This window comes from Molossus molossus, unplaced genomic scaffold (genome assembly GCF_014108415.1).
Source record: "Molossus molossus isolate mMolMol1 unplaced genomic scaffold, mMolMol1.p scaffold_m16_p_4, whole genome shotgun sequence".
NCBI classification, from domain to species: domain Eukaryota; kingdom Metazoa; phylum Chordata; class Mammalia; order Chiroptera; family Molossidae; genus Molossus; species Molossus molossus.
In genome coordinates this window covers 85,723,017-85,740,108 of record NW_023425377.1, presented here as the reverse complement: position 1 = coordinate 85,740,108, position 17,092 = coordinate 85,723,017, and the positions used below count along the sequence as shown (strand labels likewise).

The 17,092-nt window shown below is 36.2% G+C and overlaps 1 protein-coding gene across 2 annotated transcripts in view; it reads right to left on the bottom strand.

Moving 5' to 3' along the window:
• The window catches only part of MTMR9 (myotubularin related protein 9), a 40,424-nt gene extending 23,658 nt beyond the window's left edge, over positions 1–16,766 (bottom strand). For both annotated transcript variants that reach the window (XM_036240818.1, XM_036240817.1), the window contains exons 1-3: positions 16,496–16,766; positions 8,869–8,977; positions 4,669–4,794 (exon numbers count right to left, since the gene is read on the bottom strand). In XM_036240818.1, coding sequence (XP_036096711.1) covers positions 4,669–4,794; positions 8,869–8,977; positions 16,496–16,677 — 417 coding nt within the window. In that variant the 5' untranslated portion in view covers positions 16,678–16,766. The remainder of the gene's footprint in view (positions 1–4,668; positions 4,795–8,868; positions 8,978–16,495) is intronic.
• Positions 16,767–17,092: the final 326 nt, after the last annotated feature.

Below are 17,092 nucleotides of genomic sequence, written 5' to 3'. Positions count from 1 at the left end.
TTCAAAGTTATCCATGTTACTATTTATTTATTATCTACTGATTTGAGAGAGAATCATCAATTTGGTGTTCCACTTATTCATTCATTCATTCATTCATTCATTTTTGTATATTGCCTGACAAGAGATTGAACCCTCAACCTTAGTGTATCAGGATGACACTCTAACCAAGTGAGCTACCTGGTCAGGGCCATGTTATCAATTTTAAAAAGACAATTTCTAAAAGATCCATGATATAAAAAAAGGAAATTACGTGTTCCCTGATTACCCATGTCCTAATTCCCTTTCCCCAGGGGCAACCATTATCAATTCTTTTAGCTTCTGTGTGTGTGTGCTTACCTACAAATTTCTAAATAACATGACTTTATTGTTACTTCCTGATTTCTCACTATTAGCTATTACTTATTTACTACCTGGGAGAATGATATGATTCTCCTTTGATCTGCAGTGCTACTTCTGTCATATATTAAATTTCCACACACATAGGACTCTCTATTCTGTCCCACTAGTTTATTTGTAGTTAAGTCTCACAGCTTGTAGCATAAGCTTGATATTTAGTAGGCTAAGTCTCCTTCTCCCTTCTTTCTGTTCTTCAGAGTGCCTTGGCTCCTCTTGGTCCTTTGCTCTTTCATGTAACTATTATCAAATTCTATGTATTGACTTTATAGATGGATTTGAAGGTAGTTACCTCTTTTCAATGTTCAATCTCCCTGTCCATGAGCAGTGTCCCCCTACTTTTTAAAGCTTTAATTTTTTTTCAATAAAGTTTTATAAATCTTTCAATAAAGGTCTTGCATATCTTTCTTAGATATATTCCTAAAACCCTTATAGTTTTATTCCATTTATGTTTTCAAATTTGTGTTTAGTATAGACAAATGCCTATAATCTTAAGATTCTTTCAGTTTCTTATGCAGACAAGTGTATGATCACAAAATGGCAATTTTGCTTTCACTTCAATCCTTATACTTTTCAGTTTTGCTCCTTGACTTACTGAACTGGCTATGAGTAGTGATGGTGGGGCATTCTTGTCTCACTCTTTAACTTAAAGGGAATGATTAAAGATTTGCTTTTTGTATTTTTTGGTCTTGAGTTACCCTTTATCAGATTAAATAAATTCAACTTTGCTAAGAGTTTTTATCATGAATAAATGTTTAATTTTATCAAATTATTTTTTTCTTCTTCTAATTTTGTTATACTGTGTATGTAATTTGTATTCTCTCTGGCTAATTTTGATGTTCTTTTTGTCTAACTGTTTGATAGTTAGACCCAACACATCTAATTAAAGATTGCTTTTTGATTATCCTGCATGGTGTTTGCTGGGATACCTTAATCTAAGGGTTCGTGACTTTCATTAATTCTGAAAAATTATCAACCATTACCTATTTGAATATTGCCTTTCTTCCATTTCCTCTGTTATCTTCTTCTTGAATTCCCATTTAATAAGTATCAGATCTTCTCCCAGTATCATCCATGAAATTATCTAACTTCTCTATGATTTTTCCATTGTCCTTATTTCTCTGTTCTATATTCTGAGTATATGTATTCAGATATATAGTCCAGATCACTAATTCTCTCTTTAGTTGCTTCAAATCAGCTACTAAATATTTACATTAAATTATTATTTTCTTTTAATCAACTTTATTGAGGTTTTGTTATTTATATAAAAAGATAAATCCATTTATAGCACATGATTTCATGAGTCTTAACAGTTGTATGTATCTATAAAATCACCACCACAATCAAGAAAATAAGCATTTCAATCATCTCCCACAAAAATCCCTTGTATATTTTTGCAGTCCATATCTCTACCTCTACATCCAACACTAGGAAATCACTAATCTGCTTTCAGTCACTTTAGTGTCATATCTAAGAAATCTTTGTCTCTATCAAAGGTCATGTAGACTTTCTCCTGTGTTTTCTTTAAAAAGTTTTGTCGTTTTAACTTTTATGTTTTGGTCTATAATACCTTTTGACTTAATTTTTGTGGATCCAGTGCCACTAGTTGAAAAAGCTATCCTTTTCCTACTGAATTGTCTAGACACCTCTGGCAAAAATTAATTGACCACAAACAGGAGAGTTTATTTCTGGACCCTCTATTTTACCCCATTGACCTATATGTCTAGCCTTATGCTAGGAGCACACACTCTCTCTCTTTTTTAAAAAAATATTTTTTCTTTATTGATTTTTAGAGAGAAAGGGAGAGATAGAAACATCGATGAGAGAGAACATGGAGTGGCTGCCTCCTGCATGTCCCCAAATGGGGATCAGGCCGATAACCTGGGCATGTGCCCTGACCGGGAATAAAATCAGCAACCTCTTGGTGCATGGGTCAATGCTCAACCCAGCTGGGCAGGACCACACTCTCTTGATTACTATTGCTTTATAGTAAGTCTTCAAATCAAGTAATGTAAATCCTTTAACTATTTTTCAAAGTTATTTTGTCTATTCTGGTAACTTTGCATTTTCATATAAATTTTAGGATAATCTTGTCAATTTCTACAAAAACATCCATTGGAATTTTGAAAGGAGTTGCAATGAATCTATATATCAATTAGGAGAAAATAGTCATCTTTGTAGAGGTTGGCAAACTATAGTCTTTAAGCCAAATCCAGCCCATTGCCTATTTTTGTAAATAAAGTTTATTACAACATAGTACCACATTGGTGTATTATCACACCAAGAGTATCACATTAGTGTATTATCATTGATGTTTTCATGCTACAACAGTAGAGTGAAGTAGTTCTAACAGAGACTGCATGAGCCACAAAGCCTGAAATGTTTACTATCTGGTCCTTTACATACATCAGCCCACTACTGATCTTAACCACATCATCTTCTAATTCATAAACATGATATATCTCTCCATTTATTTAGATAGCCTTTAACTTCTCTCAGCAATGTTTTGTGTTTTTCAGTGTATAGATCCTGCACTTCTTTAATTAAATTTATTCCTAAGTATTTTATTTATTTTCAGATTGCTTGTTGCCAATTGTCAATAACTATATTGTTGTCAATACAATTAGTTTTTATATACTTGCACTGAGCAACCTTGTTAAACTTGCTCATTAGTTCTAGTTATTTTATTGATTTCTGCTCTTATTTTTATTATTTCATTCTTTCTAGTTATTTTGCCCCACCCCCGGCATATTAATTTGGAGCTTAAATTGGCAATTTTTGTTAAAAGCACTTTAAAGCTGCGAGTTTCTCTTTAAACTTGCTTCAGCTCTATTCCACAAATTTTGATATTTTGAATTTTCATTATCATAGGGTTCAAAATATTTTCTTTATGATTTCATCTTTGACACATAGATTATTTGCAAGTATTTCAATTGATTTAGAAATACTCTGGGTAATATTAAATATGTTAGAGTTATTAATTTTTAATTCAATTCCTTTGTGGTCAGAGATTATGTTCTGTATGGTTTCAATCCTTGAAAATTTGAGATTTATTTAATACCTCAGCATATGGTCTCTCATGTGTTCTTGAATACTGTTTATTCTGAAGAAATTGAGAATAGCATTCTGTAAATATCAGATAGTGCTGTTCAGACCTTCTATGTCTCTAGTTTTGTTGTTTTATTTTAGTCGAGTACTTCTATTACTTGTTGAGAGGGCAGTTTTAACAGTCTCCTACTATAATCATACAATTGTTCATTTCTTCCTTCATTTCCATTAATTTTGCTATCAGGCATATATATATATATATATATATATATAGTTATATCTACAAGATTAATTTTATTATGAAATGACTCTATTAATTGATAATCTGTGTTTTGAAGTCTTCTAATACAGCTACCTCTACCTTTTTATGCTTACTGTTTTCATGACATATTTTTTCCATCCATTCATTTCAACCTATCTATACAAAATGAATCTCTTATTCATAACACCATAACCCCTCTGTTATTGATCCAACCGTCATCTTTATATTATTATAGTAGCCTCTTAAGCAGTTACTCAGCATTTTGCATCAGAATTGATTTTCTATAATACAAATCTGATAATATAATCTCTTCTGTGCTTGTGGATACTTTTGCTAGCACTTATTTTATCGTACTTAGATAATTATTAGACTTTGAACAAGTATAAGGAAGAGACCATGCTTTGATCATTTTAGATTTCTATAATCTAGCAACAGTAAGATTACACCTCAAATCAAGGCATAACTATGATCTCATTAAATCTGGCCTACAAAATTTGCAGGAAAATATAACAGAAATTCAAATATACAAATTGCTTAAATAATTAGGCAAACCAAAATGCAGGTGCCTAAGTACGGAAACTAAGAAAAAATAGATAAATATATAAAACCACAAAAACACAGGGAGGATCTCTTAATAACACATGTGCAGAGATGTAGGAATTTTAGTTTATTTCATTAATAATTCTCAAAAGGTCAATGCAACTTAAGGCTACCTTAAAGTATTAGTAATAGTTCCAATCTACACTAAGTGTTATGGGTACCATATTTTAAGAGAATCGATGACAAACTGACTGTCCTGCTAAGAAGAGAAACCAGGACATGGTGGGACACTGAGTTCAGTGAGAAAAAGCTTGAGTAAATCAAATGCACCTTATTACTCATCAAAAGGAAGTGACCATTTTTATAAACAAAGTAAGGTGTTGGGTTATTTCTCATTACCAATAGTTCTCTCAAAAGTTACTCACAGCTGAAGAGTAGAGTTCAAACTCTTGCTCAGGAAGGAAAGAGTGCCAGCCATCTTCTATCACTTCAAACATGGGCCGGTAAAAGAAAGGGTACATCAGGGTGATGGAGTCCAGGGTAGACAATGCCTAGTGGGTAAAAAAGGAAATAAAGAAAGGAAAAAGGAACATACCACAATTTGAAACATTTTCTTTTCTTTTTTTTTTTTTATTTATTTTTTATCCTCACCCGAGGATATTTTTCCATTTTTTGTACAGATAGAGTGGGAGGGAGAGAGAGGAAGGGAGAGAGAGAGAGAGAGAAACATCGACGTGAAGGGACACATCGAGTGGCTGCCACCCTCACGACCAACCAGGGCCGGGGACAAACTGCAACCGAAGTACGTGCCCTTAGCGGGAACCGAACCCAGGTCTCTCCGGACCGCAGGCCGACGCTCTAACCGCTGAGCCAAACTGGCCAGGGCTGAAACATTTTCTAATGGCCAAATTGGTATTAAACAAATATGACCTAATAATGATGGACATATTTGTCTATCACTATATTTATCATTAGATACAATTATAGCTTATTAAAGCTAATGACCCTGCTTCCAGCATCTAACAAGGTCCTATCTGGCACATAACATACATTCAATTACCATTTGCTAAATGAACAGAGGAATTTTAAAATTCTAGGAGAAAAATGAAATAACTCCTTCCTAACATCATTTAATAAAGCCTAATAAAATGGTCAAAATATTTTTGGGAATCAGAGAAAAAACAGGTTTTGGTAGTCAGTAAAGCCTTGGCTCAAAATCTAGTTATCAACTATATAAACATATGTAAATTATTTTAAAATCAGCATCTGAGAGTAACTATAAAATAGGGTGATATAGCTTAGTGGCCAAAGACCCAGACTGCAGTCAGACTGTTGGACTCAAATTCCAGACCCCAGTGCAACAGTAATTAAGTTTTGTAACTACTCCATGCCTCAGTTTCCTCAGCTATAAAACTGAGGAAATAACAGTGCCTACCTCATAGGGCTGTTAGGGGCATTAAGAGAGAGAATGTGTGTAATAGACCTAGAGCAGTGCCTGGCACATAAGAAACTCTAAAATAACTTTACATGTTCCACATTATATGCTCCACCAATACTCATTCCCTACCTAGAGTGATATGCCATTTGGTCAGGTATCTGCATATCTTTATGCTACAATGACCCATTTTCAAGCCAGGACAATAACTCTGCAGTCCCACAATGGGCCTATATTCATCTGCAGCACTTGAATTCTGATGGCAACACCAGAAAACCTGACTAGACAGGAGGAACAGACAGACAGAACATCCTCCAGTATGTGGCAGTTTCATCCTTCTGACGAGAATTATGGAAGTATTTCCAAAGAGAAAAGCACCAAAATCAATTAGTGTAATTCAAACTGCAGTAATTATAGAGACATACACCTAGAGGAGAGGGCCCGATATCATGCTATTACCCTCAAACTCTCGGAATGAAGCTACCTCCTTCTAGGTCACAGAAAAATCAGACATGAAAGGATGGGCACACGACTTATTAAAAGATAGACTGAACATGTCCTTCACTGGTTTAACAATATCATCCCTATCCAAAGTTATTTTTCTATCTGTCCATAAATCATGAAGCCTTCCCTCCAAAGCTCATAAAGCAGAAAATATGAGAAGCATGGTTCGCTAATCCATATCTACTTCTATATTGTCTTTGGCTGCCAATCACACCAAACAGAAGCAGAAAAGACAGTGTCCACATCTGACATAGGCCAGAGCTGTCATTGGTCAGTTCAACCATTATCTCATTCATTCATTCATTCATTCATTTGTAAGAGATTCTTTGCAACATTTTTTTAAAAATGTTAACTTTACTGAGATACAACTGAAAAATAAAACTGTAAAATATTTAGTGTACCACATAATACATACACATTGTGAAGGGATCCCTCCCCTCCATTGAAGTGACACACCATCACCTCACATTACCTTTTGCTGTTGTTTTTGAGAATATTTAAGTTGACTCTTAGTAAATTTCAATGAAACAATACAGTATTATCAACTGTAGTCACCATATTATACATTAGATCCTCAGACCTTATTCATCTTATAGTTGAAGTTTGTAACTTTTACCAACATCTCCCTGTTTTCCCCATATCCCAGCTCCTGGCAACCACTTTTCTATTCTCTGTTTCTATGAGTTTGGCTTTACATTTTCAGATTCCACATATAAGTGATACCATGCAGTATTTGTCTTTGTCTGGTTTATTTCACTTAGCATAATACCCTCCAGGTTCATTCATGTTGTCAAAAATGGCAGATTACTTTCTTTTTTACGGTTGAATACTATCCCCCCGCCCCCCACCATTTATCAATAAACACTTAGATTGCTTTCATACCTTGGCTATTATGAATAATGTTGCTATGAACATAGGAGTACAGGCATCTCTTTGAGATAATGATTTTGTTCCCTTTGATATATACTCAGAAGTAGAATTGCTGGATCATATGGCAGTTCTATTTTTAATTTCTTGAGGAACCTCCATACTGCTTTCCATTGTGGCTGATACAAGCATTATTTTAAATGCAAGTCAGAACCACTCTGGCAGGCAATAAACACTTTTGATTATATTTTATATAACTAGAGATAGAACTTTTCTTTTAAACACATTAATGCTGAAAGAATTAAAAACATTTCAACCCCAAAAGGCAGTTGAAAGTACATAGAAAAAAAGCTTCATCAGACTTCCTGCTACAATTTAGAAAACTGAGCATTTGCCAGTTACCTTTCAATGGGATTCTATTTGTAGCAACAATATATTTGGGCATATGGACACTTGATGACAAAGAATAGTTCAACTATGTATATAAGAATTTCACTTATTACTGCTAAATTATGTCAAAATGTACTGGGGAAGGGGAATTGGAAGGCAGTAAAAGGCTAGAGGCCAAGTTCACTATATGTGTTTACTAAACTGAAAACAATACAGCATTTACCTTCTGATGTCAAATTATGAGAATGGCTCATAATTTATGGCTTCTTTTCAGCTGTAAGGGCTTCTATATAATCAGTCATTGTCTATAGAACATCAGGTAATATCTACAGCTAAGTGAACAACTGGTTAGTGTCAGATGCTAACAAAGCTAAGCAAATGCTATCAGAAAGCCTTGCTCTGTTTCTTCACCACTATGCTTCACCGTGGGCAACTTCACTAACACCCACCAACCAGCTATCTTACAAGTTAGAAAAGCAAATTAAGCCAAGTCAACATTACTGTGTTACTTCCAAATGACAGATATATGAGAGTTTGGCTCATCTTCTCATTTCCTTAAGTAAAGTTTAGCAAAGACAGAAAAATGTTGCATAACAATTTTCCCAGTACCACAACAGTTGTTCCTTTATTTCTCTATTTTTGTTTAAAAAAACAAATCCTAGTTACAGATTTTTAAGCCTTTCTGCTCCCTTTTAATAGTTAAGGCAAAAGCATTTGTTTTGGACACAAAGCCCACATCAGTCACTTAAAGACAAAAAAAAAAAAAAAAAATCAGCATGTCTCTATATCTAGAAAATATTATAAACATAAAGTTAATTGCAATATTTTAGTGGCAGTGATTTAAAATAAGGCAATTTAAATTTTGCCAACTATACCAATATAGTTGATTAGAATTGGGAAGAATATTGTGAGTTCTTCAATTTAAAGATTAAATTATCCAAGTAAAATTTCCATTACTTATAATCTGAACAGATATTCAATACTATTTATACAAATATAAAACAAACACACCCTGTCTTAAGCAAATCTGATATATAGAAATTCAGATTTACTAAAAACAGACAATAATCATTAGTAATTATTACTTGCTTTATTAAAAAAATAGCTTTAAAAAAAGGTCTCACCATATATATACCTACAGTAGAATATTATTCAGCCCTAAAATATAAGGAAATTCTGTCACATGCCAAATATGGATGAACCTGGAAGAATAAGTAACCCTATACTACTATACATCAGTAAAATCCCATTACATTCCTAAAACAATGAATCAGGGCAAACAAAGCTTTTCCCATTAGTCTTCAATACTGGAGTCACAGAACATGGCCAGATATCTAATGAAGAAACATAAAAGCTACACTGAGTCAGAATACAAGGTTTCTTTTTATTACTATTTATTTTTATCACATTTTGCTTCCAAAATACTTACCTCAATGGAACTGGCTATATTCAAACATTCCTCCATTCCAGGAATATCCAACTGAATTATTCGAAAATCTTTACACTTTATGATGATGGTGCCCAGTGGTCCCACAAATCTGTAATAAATTATAAATTATGCTTTGGAACATCTACATTTCTAACTTTAAGCATATAATTAGTTATGTGAAAAGAGAATGTAGTTATAATCACCATCTATATTCAACTTTTGTCTCCCTAGTTAGTCTAATTAAGAAAAAGTCAAGCCTACATCATAAAAATTATTTAAAATATATATATTGAAAACCTTCTCAAATATAAAGTAATTTATAACAAAGATTATTTGGGGCCTTACTTCAAAGAATAGCAAATATATATATACATATATATATATATGTATATATATATATCTGTAATTAATATATTAAGTGTTTGTCATAGACACAGACAACAGTATGGTGGTCACCAGAGGGAAAGGGGGGAGTGGTAAAGTATAAAGGGGGTAAAATATATGGTGAAGAGAGAAGATTTGATTTTAGGTGGTGGGCACACAATGCAATATACAGATAATGTATCATAGAACTGTACACTTGAAACCTAGAAAATTTTATTAACCAATGTCACCCCAATAAATTTAATTTAAAAAATATACATATATATTATTTGTATGGAGATATTTCTGAAGCATAGGAAAAGTTCATTTGAGATTTTACTTACTTCCAAGCTTGCAGCAGTTGATTTTAAATATAAATATCTTTTTCAGTCTTTAAAAACTATTAACTTGCAAACTATTCTACATCAATGTCATATCTAATCATAAATTTTGTATCAGTAAATTTACAAATTTTGTACAAATTTAATATTACATTAGTTGGGCTTTCTTATAAAAGCTAGTATTACTGTAACAATGTTTGTAACTACTTTTTGTTTTCCACATGATTTAACAGATTAATACGCTTAAAGGAAAATAATTATTCATGTAAAAGCTAATATTACTGCATCACTGTAACTTTGGTTTGTAACTCCAATTTTGTTTTCTACATAATTTAAGAGACTAATGCATTGCATTAATTACTAGTTTTTGTTTTGGGGAACACAATGTATAAAGATGTTATTTTATAACATTAACAATGAAAAGGGGTGGGGACAGAGCTGTAAAGGAGTAGAGTTTTGCATGTTATAGAAGTTAAGCTGATATAACTTCATATTAGAGTATTATAACTTTAGGATGTAAAATGTAATTCCCATTGTAGTCACAAAGACAATAGCTACAGAATGTATCCAAAAGTGAAAAAGGAATTTAAACATTTCACTACAAAAAAAAATCAACTATATACAAAAGACTGTAATTCAGGCAATGAGGGACAAAAAAGCTATAAGACATATAGAAAACATATAACACAAGAAGTCCCTCCTTATCAATACAGTAAGTCCTCACTTAATGTCATCAACAGGTTCTGTGACTTTAAGTAAAACAATGTGTAATAAAGCCAATTTTACCATAAACTAATTAATATAAACAAGAGTTAAGTTCCTACACCATCTCATCAATGTTATAACAAAACAACACTGGACAAAATCATGTTATTCAAGGACTTGCTACAGGTACTTTAAATGTAAATGGGTTAAACTCTACAATTAAAACACAGAGATTACACACATGATCCAACTATATGCTATCTTATAAGAGACTCAGCTGAGAGCCAAAGATACAAACAGGTTGAAAGTGAAAGGACAGAGAAAGATATTACATGTAAATAGTAAGAAATAGATTTAAAAAGACAGCTATCACACAAGGTACAGGCATACCTTGGAGATATTGTGGGTTCGGTTCCAAACCACCATATAAAGCGAATACAGGCATACCTCGGAGATACTGCAATTTTGGTTCCAGACCACCATAATAAAGCAAGTATTACAATAAAACAAGTTACAATCCAACTGTGAAGCGTAATGAAAAAAGGTTTGCCTGTATCTTCTGTGATCACAATGGGATAAAGTTAGAAATCAATGACAAAAGAAAGACTGGGAAATGCACAAAATTGTGAAAATAAAACAACATACTTTTAAACAACCAATGGATCAAAGAAGTCACAAGGGAACTTAGAAAATACAAATGAAAACAAGAACACAACATTACAAAACTTACAGGACACAGTGAAAGTTCTCTATATTACATATACATATATATAAAACCACCTGACATGAAAAATCAGTCAAGGATGGGCTGTAAGATGATGGTTTAGGAAAACAGACTTGCTACATGCAGAAAAACAAAGTTGGACTTTCGTCACAATTGAAACAAAGGCAGAATCCATACAAAATTAAAGACCTAAAAATGAAAGCTAAAACTATAAAGCTAATATGGAAGAAAAAGTAGGAGAATATCTAGAGACCTTGGGATAAGGAAGGACTTCTTAATTAAAACTTATAAAGCACAAACCATAAAGTTAAAAACTGACAATTTTTGCATTAAAATTAAGGACTTCCGTTCAACAAAGGACAAGACAGGAAAGTTAACAAATAGGTGAGAGACTAGGAGACATTTGCAGTATTGAAGTGAAGAATTAATATCTAGAGAGTAGACAAGAAACTGTCACAAATCAACATGACAAAGACAACAAACCAAGTTTTTCACAGAAAAGAAAACAATTTTAACTGAATTGCTAACAAATATATAAAGAAATACTTAAACTCACTAGTAATTAGAGGAATACAAATTAAAACAAAGAGATATATTTCACAGTTATCAGACTGGCAAAAACTAGGAAGACAATAATGCCAAATATTGGTAAGAATGTGGGAGGGCAAAGTAGAATAGTCATTTTGGAGAGCTATCTAGCATTACTTTGTGAAACAAATTATGCATCTACTTTCTAGCTCCATCCCATCCGAGGCACAATCTCAGAGAAACTCTTGCACAGGACAATAATGGGACCCAAATGAGTACATCTATCAGAGTTGTTTGTGATAACAGGGAATTGGAGGTTATATGATAAATGTTGTATAAACTTTGGAATTCTATGCTACAGTCAGAAGCAGTGAAATAGATGTACATAGAGCAATATGAAAAGATCTTCAAAAAGAGTACTGAGTTAAAATGTTGAGAAACAGAACAAAATCTACAACGTGATCATACTCAGGTAAATTAAACTCACACACGCATGTGCACACACACCCACACACAACAGTGCTATATATTTTATAGGGATATACATATATCCAAGGACAACACTTAGCATAGTTACCTACAGAGATTGAGGATGATGTGGAAAATTCTAAGGAAAATTAGGGCTAAAGAAGAATAAAACACTGAGAAAACCTTGTAATGAATCAATCATGAAAATGATGAGTCATCAACTGAGTAGGATTAACTCAACTGTCTATATCTGAGGTCCATAAAAAGAAAAAATAAGTACAACTGTAAATCTTGTGTACAGTCTTGTCTCCTGAAAGGATCAAATACATTTATGTACGCAGTATACATGAAAGTATTTTATAAGTGTGTAAAGCATTATTCAAATATGTTTCTACTAGATATGAGAGGGACTGTCTTCCTCTTATGTGGTAGAACTGAGGTTCACAGAAGTTAAGGGTACCTGCCTAATAAGAGGCAAACTGAAAGAGCCATCTTTAATATACTGCTCTTCTTCTCACACCCCATTTACAATTACCAGCAAGGCACGGCAGGCAGCTCAGCCTTTGAAATACACACCAAATCTGTCTGCTTCTCCACTACTTCCACTCTAAGTCACCATCACTTTTTACCGGAACTACTCAACAGTCTCCTAACTGGGCCTGCTGTGCTGCTTCCACTCCTGGAATGGATCTGCTTCTCTAGAATCCATTTTCTGCTGGCAGCCAGAATCATCTTCTAAAAAGTCTATCAACTGCTACTTCCATGCTTTTAACTCGCTTCCCATGAAAACCATTACAATGGCATATAATGCCCTACATGATCTGGCCCCTGCTTATCCCCCAACCAGTTTCTGCTGTTCCCCTAGCATGTACCCCTCGTTCTCTGCCCTCTAGCCACACTGGCCCCTTTATTTTTCCTTGTACATGCCAGCATATTCCTGTTTCAGGTTTTGTATCCACTGTTCCCTGGCTGAAATGCTCTTTCCTCTGATATTCACAGTGCTAGCTTCCTCTCTTCATCCAGATGTCATTCATTCAAATGTCACTTGTCTTCCTGGCATTCTCGATCCTCCCATCTTCTTTATTTTCCTTCCTGGCACTTATTACCTGACATTGTTATGTATTTATTTGTTGAGTGATCTGAACATCCATCTCTTCCACTAGTACATAATCTCCTCATCTGTTTTAGTCACCACTGCATCTGCAGGGCCCCGACAGTGCTCAGTACATAGAAGACATGTGGAAGTAAATGTTTCTTGAAAGCAACAAACAGCCCTGGCCGGTTTGGCTCAGATGTTAGAGAGTCACTGGAGGACCAATGAGTCACGGGTTCAATTCAGGTCAAGGGCAGGGACCTGGGTTTCTGTTTGTCCCTGGTCCTGGTGGAGGTCGTGTGGGAGGCAACCAGTCAACTATTCACATTGTTTCTCTCTCTCTCTCTCTCTCTCCCTCTCTCTCTCTCTCTCTCTCCCCCTCCCTCCCTCCCTTCCTCTCCATCTAAAGTTAAACAGAAGAATATCCTAAGGTGAGGATTAAAATAAAAAAGAAAGCAACAAACAACCTGTGATCTTACCACCTAGCTCATGCTCTTTCCATTACATCATGCTCCTCCCCAGGAAAAGGACAAATGTATGTACAGTTTGTTATTTATCCCCCAGCAGATTAAAAGGCCCATGTTATATATACTACCTTAAGCTCTACCAGACCCAGCATATAGTAAATGCTAGGTAAATATGATGAAATGCAAGAGTGAAGAGCAATCAGAGTAAAGAGGTAAATTAGAGAGAAAAAAAGAGTTGATTGCATGGAGAAACTAATTTGTATTCAATTGTACCATTGACCATTCCTTCTTTTATTTCCTATGTGCCTATCTGCCCAAGCCACAGTTAGAAATTTTGAAGGACATAAAAATTAATGAAATGTGAGTCCTGGCTTCAAGGGACTAACATATGTAACTATCCAAATAGAAATTTTAATATACACATATGAAAGAGGTATACTTAAAGAGCTACAGAATTTCAAGGTGAGGAGAATTACTTCTAGTTGTAGGACTAACAGAAGAATCTGTGAAAGAGATGGCAGTTGAAATGGTTAAACTGAATACTGATAGATGGGTATCAACTGAATGATAGCCTATAAACTCCTTAAAGAGCTATATTTTATTCATCTTGGTGTCCTTAATGCTTCACAAAATATCTGCAATATAATGACATTCAATAAATGTTTAAGAAATTTGGGAGGAGTAAGGGACTCCTTCTACTTTCTTCAGTGTCAGTATATTTCTCTCTCTCTCTCTCTCCCCCACTTACTCTCTCTCTAAAATCAATAAATATATCTTTGGTTGAGGATTTAAAAAAAAAAAAGAGAGACTGCAGAATGTGGATGAGCAAAACTAGAGTGAAGACTGTCTAGTAAAAAAAAGGTCATGAAAGGGAATGGCAAGAACTAAGGTGGGAAAAGGAGTCTGATGACAGAACAACATGGAATGCCATGAATGGCAGATTTTATTATGCAGGCAAGGAGAGAACACTGAAAACCCTTACCCAGGAGGTGATGTGGTGAGTCAAATAGGGGCCCTCTGTTTGAAAAACTAAATCTATTACTGTTACCAGGAAGGGGATCTGGCCCTGAGCAGGTCAGCCTAGGGCCAGCCAGTAGTGAGTGGGTTCTCGACTTCATGTAGGAAGTTTCATAGCATGAGTCCAGGTGAATTTTAGAGGACATTTATTAAAGCTGGGGACAACAAAACAAGAAGGGGCTGGGAAAATGAGCCTAGCTTCTCTGCTTTGGCTCACTAAGACATCAGAGAAGAGGGGGCCTTAGGGACAGGTTCAGGGGTTTTGCCCAGAATGAACTGCCACTGCCCATTGCTGCCCTGGTTGCAAGCCTTGTGGAGTCCCTTAGAGTTTAGGAGATGCATGTCTGTGGGGGAAGAAGGTGGGGGGTGGGGGGTTCAGGCATTCTCCTGGGAGGGAGAGAGCACCTGAGGCCTTTGTTTTGAGGCGTTTTGTTGTTGTTAATCCTTACCCAAGAGTATTTTTTTTCCATTGATTTTTTTTTTTTTTTTTTTTTTTTACAGAGAGTGGGAGGGAGGGGGAAAGAAACATTGATGTGAGAGAGGCACATTGATTGGTTGCCTCCCAAATGGGCCCCAACCAAGGCCAGGGATCGAATGGAAACTGAAGTACATGCCCTTGAGGGTAATCAAACTCACTAACCTTCAGTGCAGGGGGTGGCACTCTTACCACTGAGCAACACCAGCCAGAGCTGTTTTGAGGGGTTTTAAAGTCTGGGCATTTAGGGGAGGTCTTAGGAGAGGATTGCAATAAACTATTCATCAGCTTTATGCTGATGTACCAAAATGAGATTTATTCTCTTAACTTCCTCTGTTCTTGGGCGTGGTTGGCAAGTGACACTAATTGAATTTCTGCTCTCTCCCTGAGTGGGGTGATTTAAACTATTTACCTTCTAGTTGGGGAGAAGTGCAAACCATTTATTTAAGAGTCCCAGGTTTTGGGAAGATCAGACTTACTAGACGGCTCCAAACTGCTGTTTAACTATCTGTCTCAGTTTCCCTATTCCACTTGTCCTGGCTTACTGGCCTGTTGAATTACCACTTCACCCATACTATTTCAAATTCCACCATTAGAAACTATTTTCTTTTAAGGCATAACTTCTCTAGGAATCTTCTTAATATCCAAATTCTCTTGATAGGTAATAGAAAAAGCTATTCTCATTCCTTTATACGTTAGTGTAAGTTAGATAATCAATTTACCTTCTCCTGGCTAAAAGTACACAGCTATTGGGAAAACAGGAATTTTGACTGCAGATGGAATATAACTTTTTTTTAAAATCTGAGACACCACCTTGGAAAGACAGAGTCTGGGTGCAAAAAAAAAAAAAATGTTTAATTAATATCTTTGCTTAAGCATTAACTCTGTTCTTTCCAAAAGCAGAACTGAATAAAGAGAAGTAAAAGACATTATTATCTCCCATAGTGGGAAGTATTAAATAGATGACAGAGAAGGTAAAACAAAATAAAGAGAAATATGATTAACTAAACATTTGGGGGTGGGGGTGGAATTTAGACACAACATACTGAGTTGAGTTTTCCTCAAAAGTGACAGATAAAGACTTTACCTATATCACATTGAACCACAACTTCATGAATTGTGATGCACAATAAATATTCAAGGAATATGATGGTGCAAGGAGAAGAAATTTGAAAAGAAAATCCACTGAAAGAGTGTTCTCTACCAAAAATGATAATCAAAACAACCAGGCGATAACCCTGGGGATCCCATCCATATTTAATAGAAACCAGGGGTCTCACGTGGATGATTTTCTGCTTTCTAAAACTCAAATCCTCCGTCTAGGCCAGATAGGGCTCATTCTGCTGGCTGGTTTGGACGCAAGGAAAACACTGGGACGCGTTTCCTCAGAGGTCCACCTAAGGACCCCGGCTCCCCTGCGGAATAGGGGGTGGGATGCGCACTCACCGCTTGTCGATGGCGTCGATGTTTGAATGGAGGAGCCACAACTCCTCCGTGTTGTCCTGCCGGGAGGACAGGATCAGGTGGTGGCCAGTCAGACACAAGGTCCCCTCAACGGCCGGATAGAAAGGTCGGTGAAGCACCACATTGTCCACCCGTGGGGTCTTAATCAGCTCCGCAAACTCCATGGTCCCCAGCAGCCGGAGCCGGGGGACTGCCGCGTCCCGCAGAAGGGAGGCGGTTACTCCGCCGCAGGACTGGAGAAGAGAACGACCTGGTGCAGGGCTGGCCGGAGGGGCGGGGTCCGGGGCGGGGAGGCCGGGCCCCGCCCCAGACCAGGGTGGGCTCGGCGAGGCCTGCGGCCACTGTCACTGGCTGCTGGAAGTCCGGGATCGGCCAGGCCGGGGCGTTGCTCCCGAGCCTCCTGGTCCTCCGCAGACCCAGGACCAGGCCAGAAGGGACGCTCCGCGACAGGCCCAGCAGCCGCCGCCGCAAGCTGAAGACCTGGCCTGGGTGAACGAGCTGAGGGGAGAAGGAGGAAGCCGTTTCTGGGCCGGTTTCCAAGTTCGAGCCGCTGGGGACTCCTGGCGGAAGTAGCTGCTC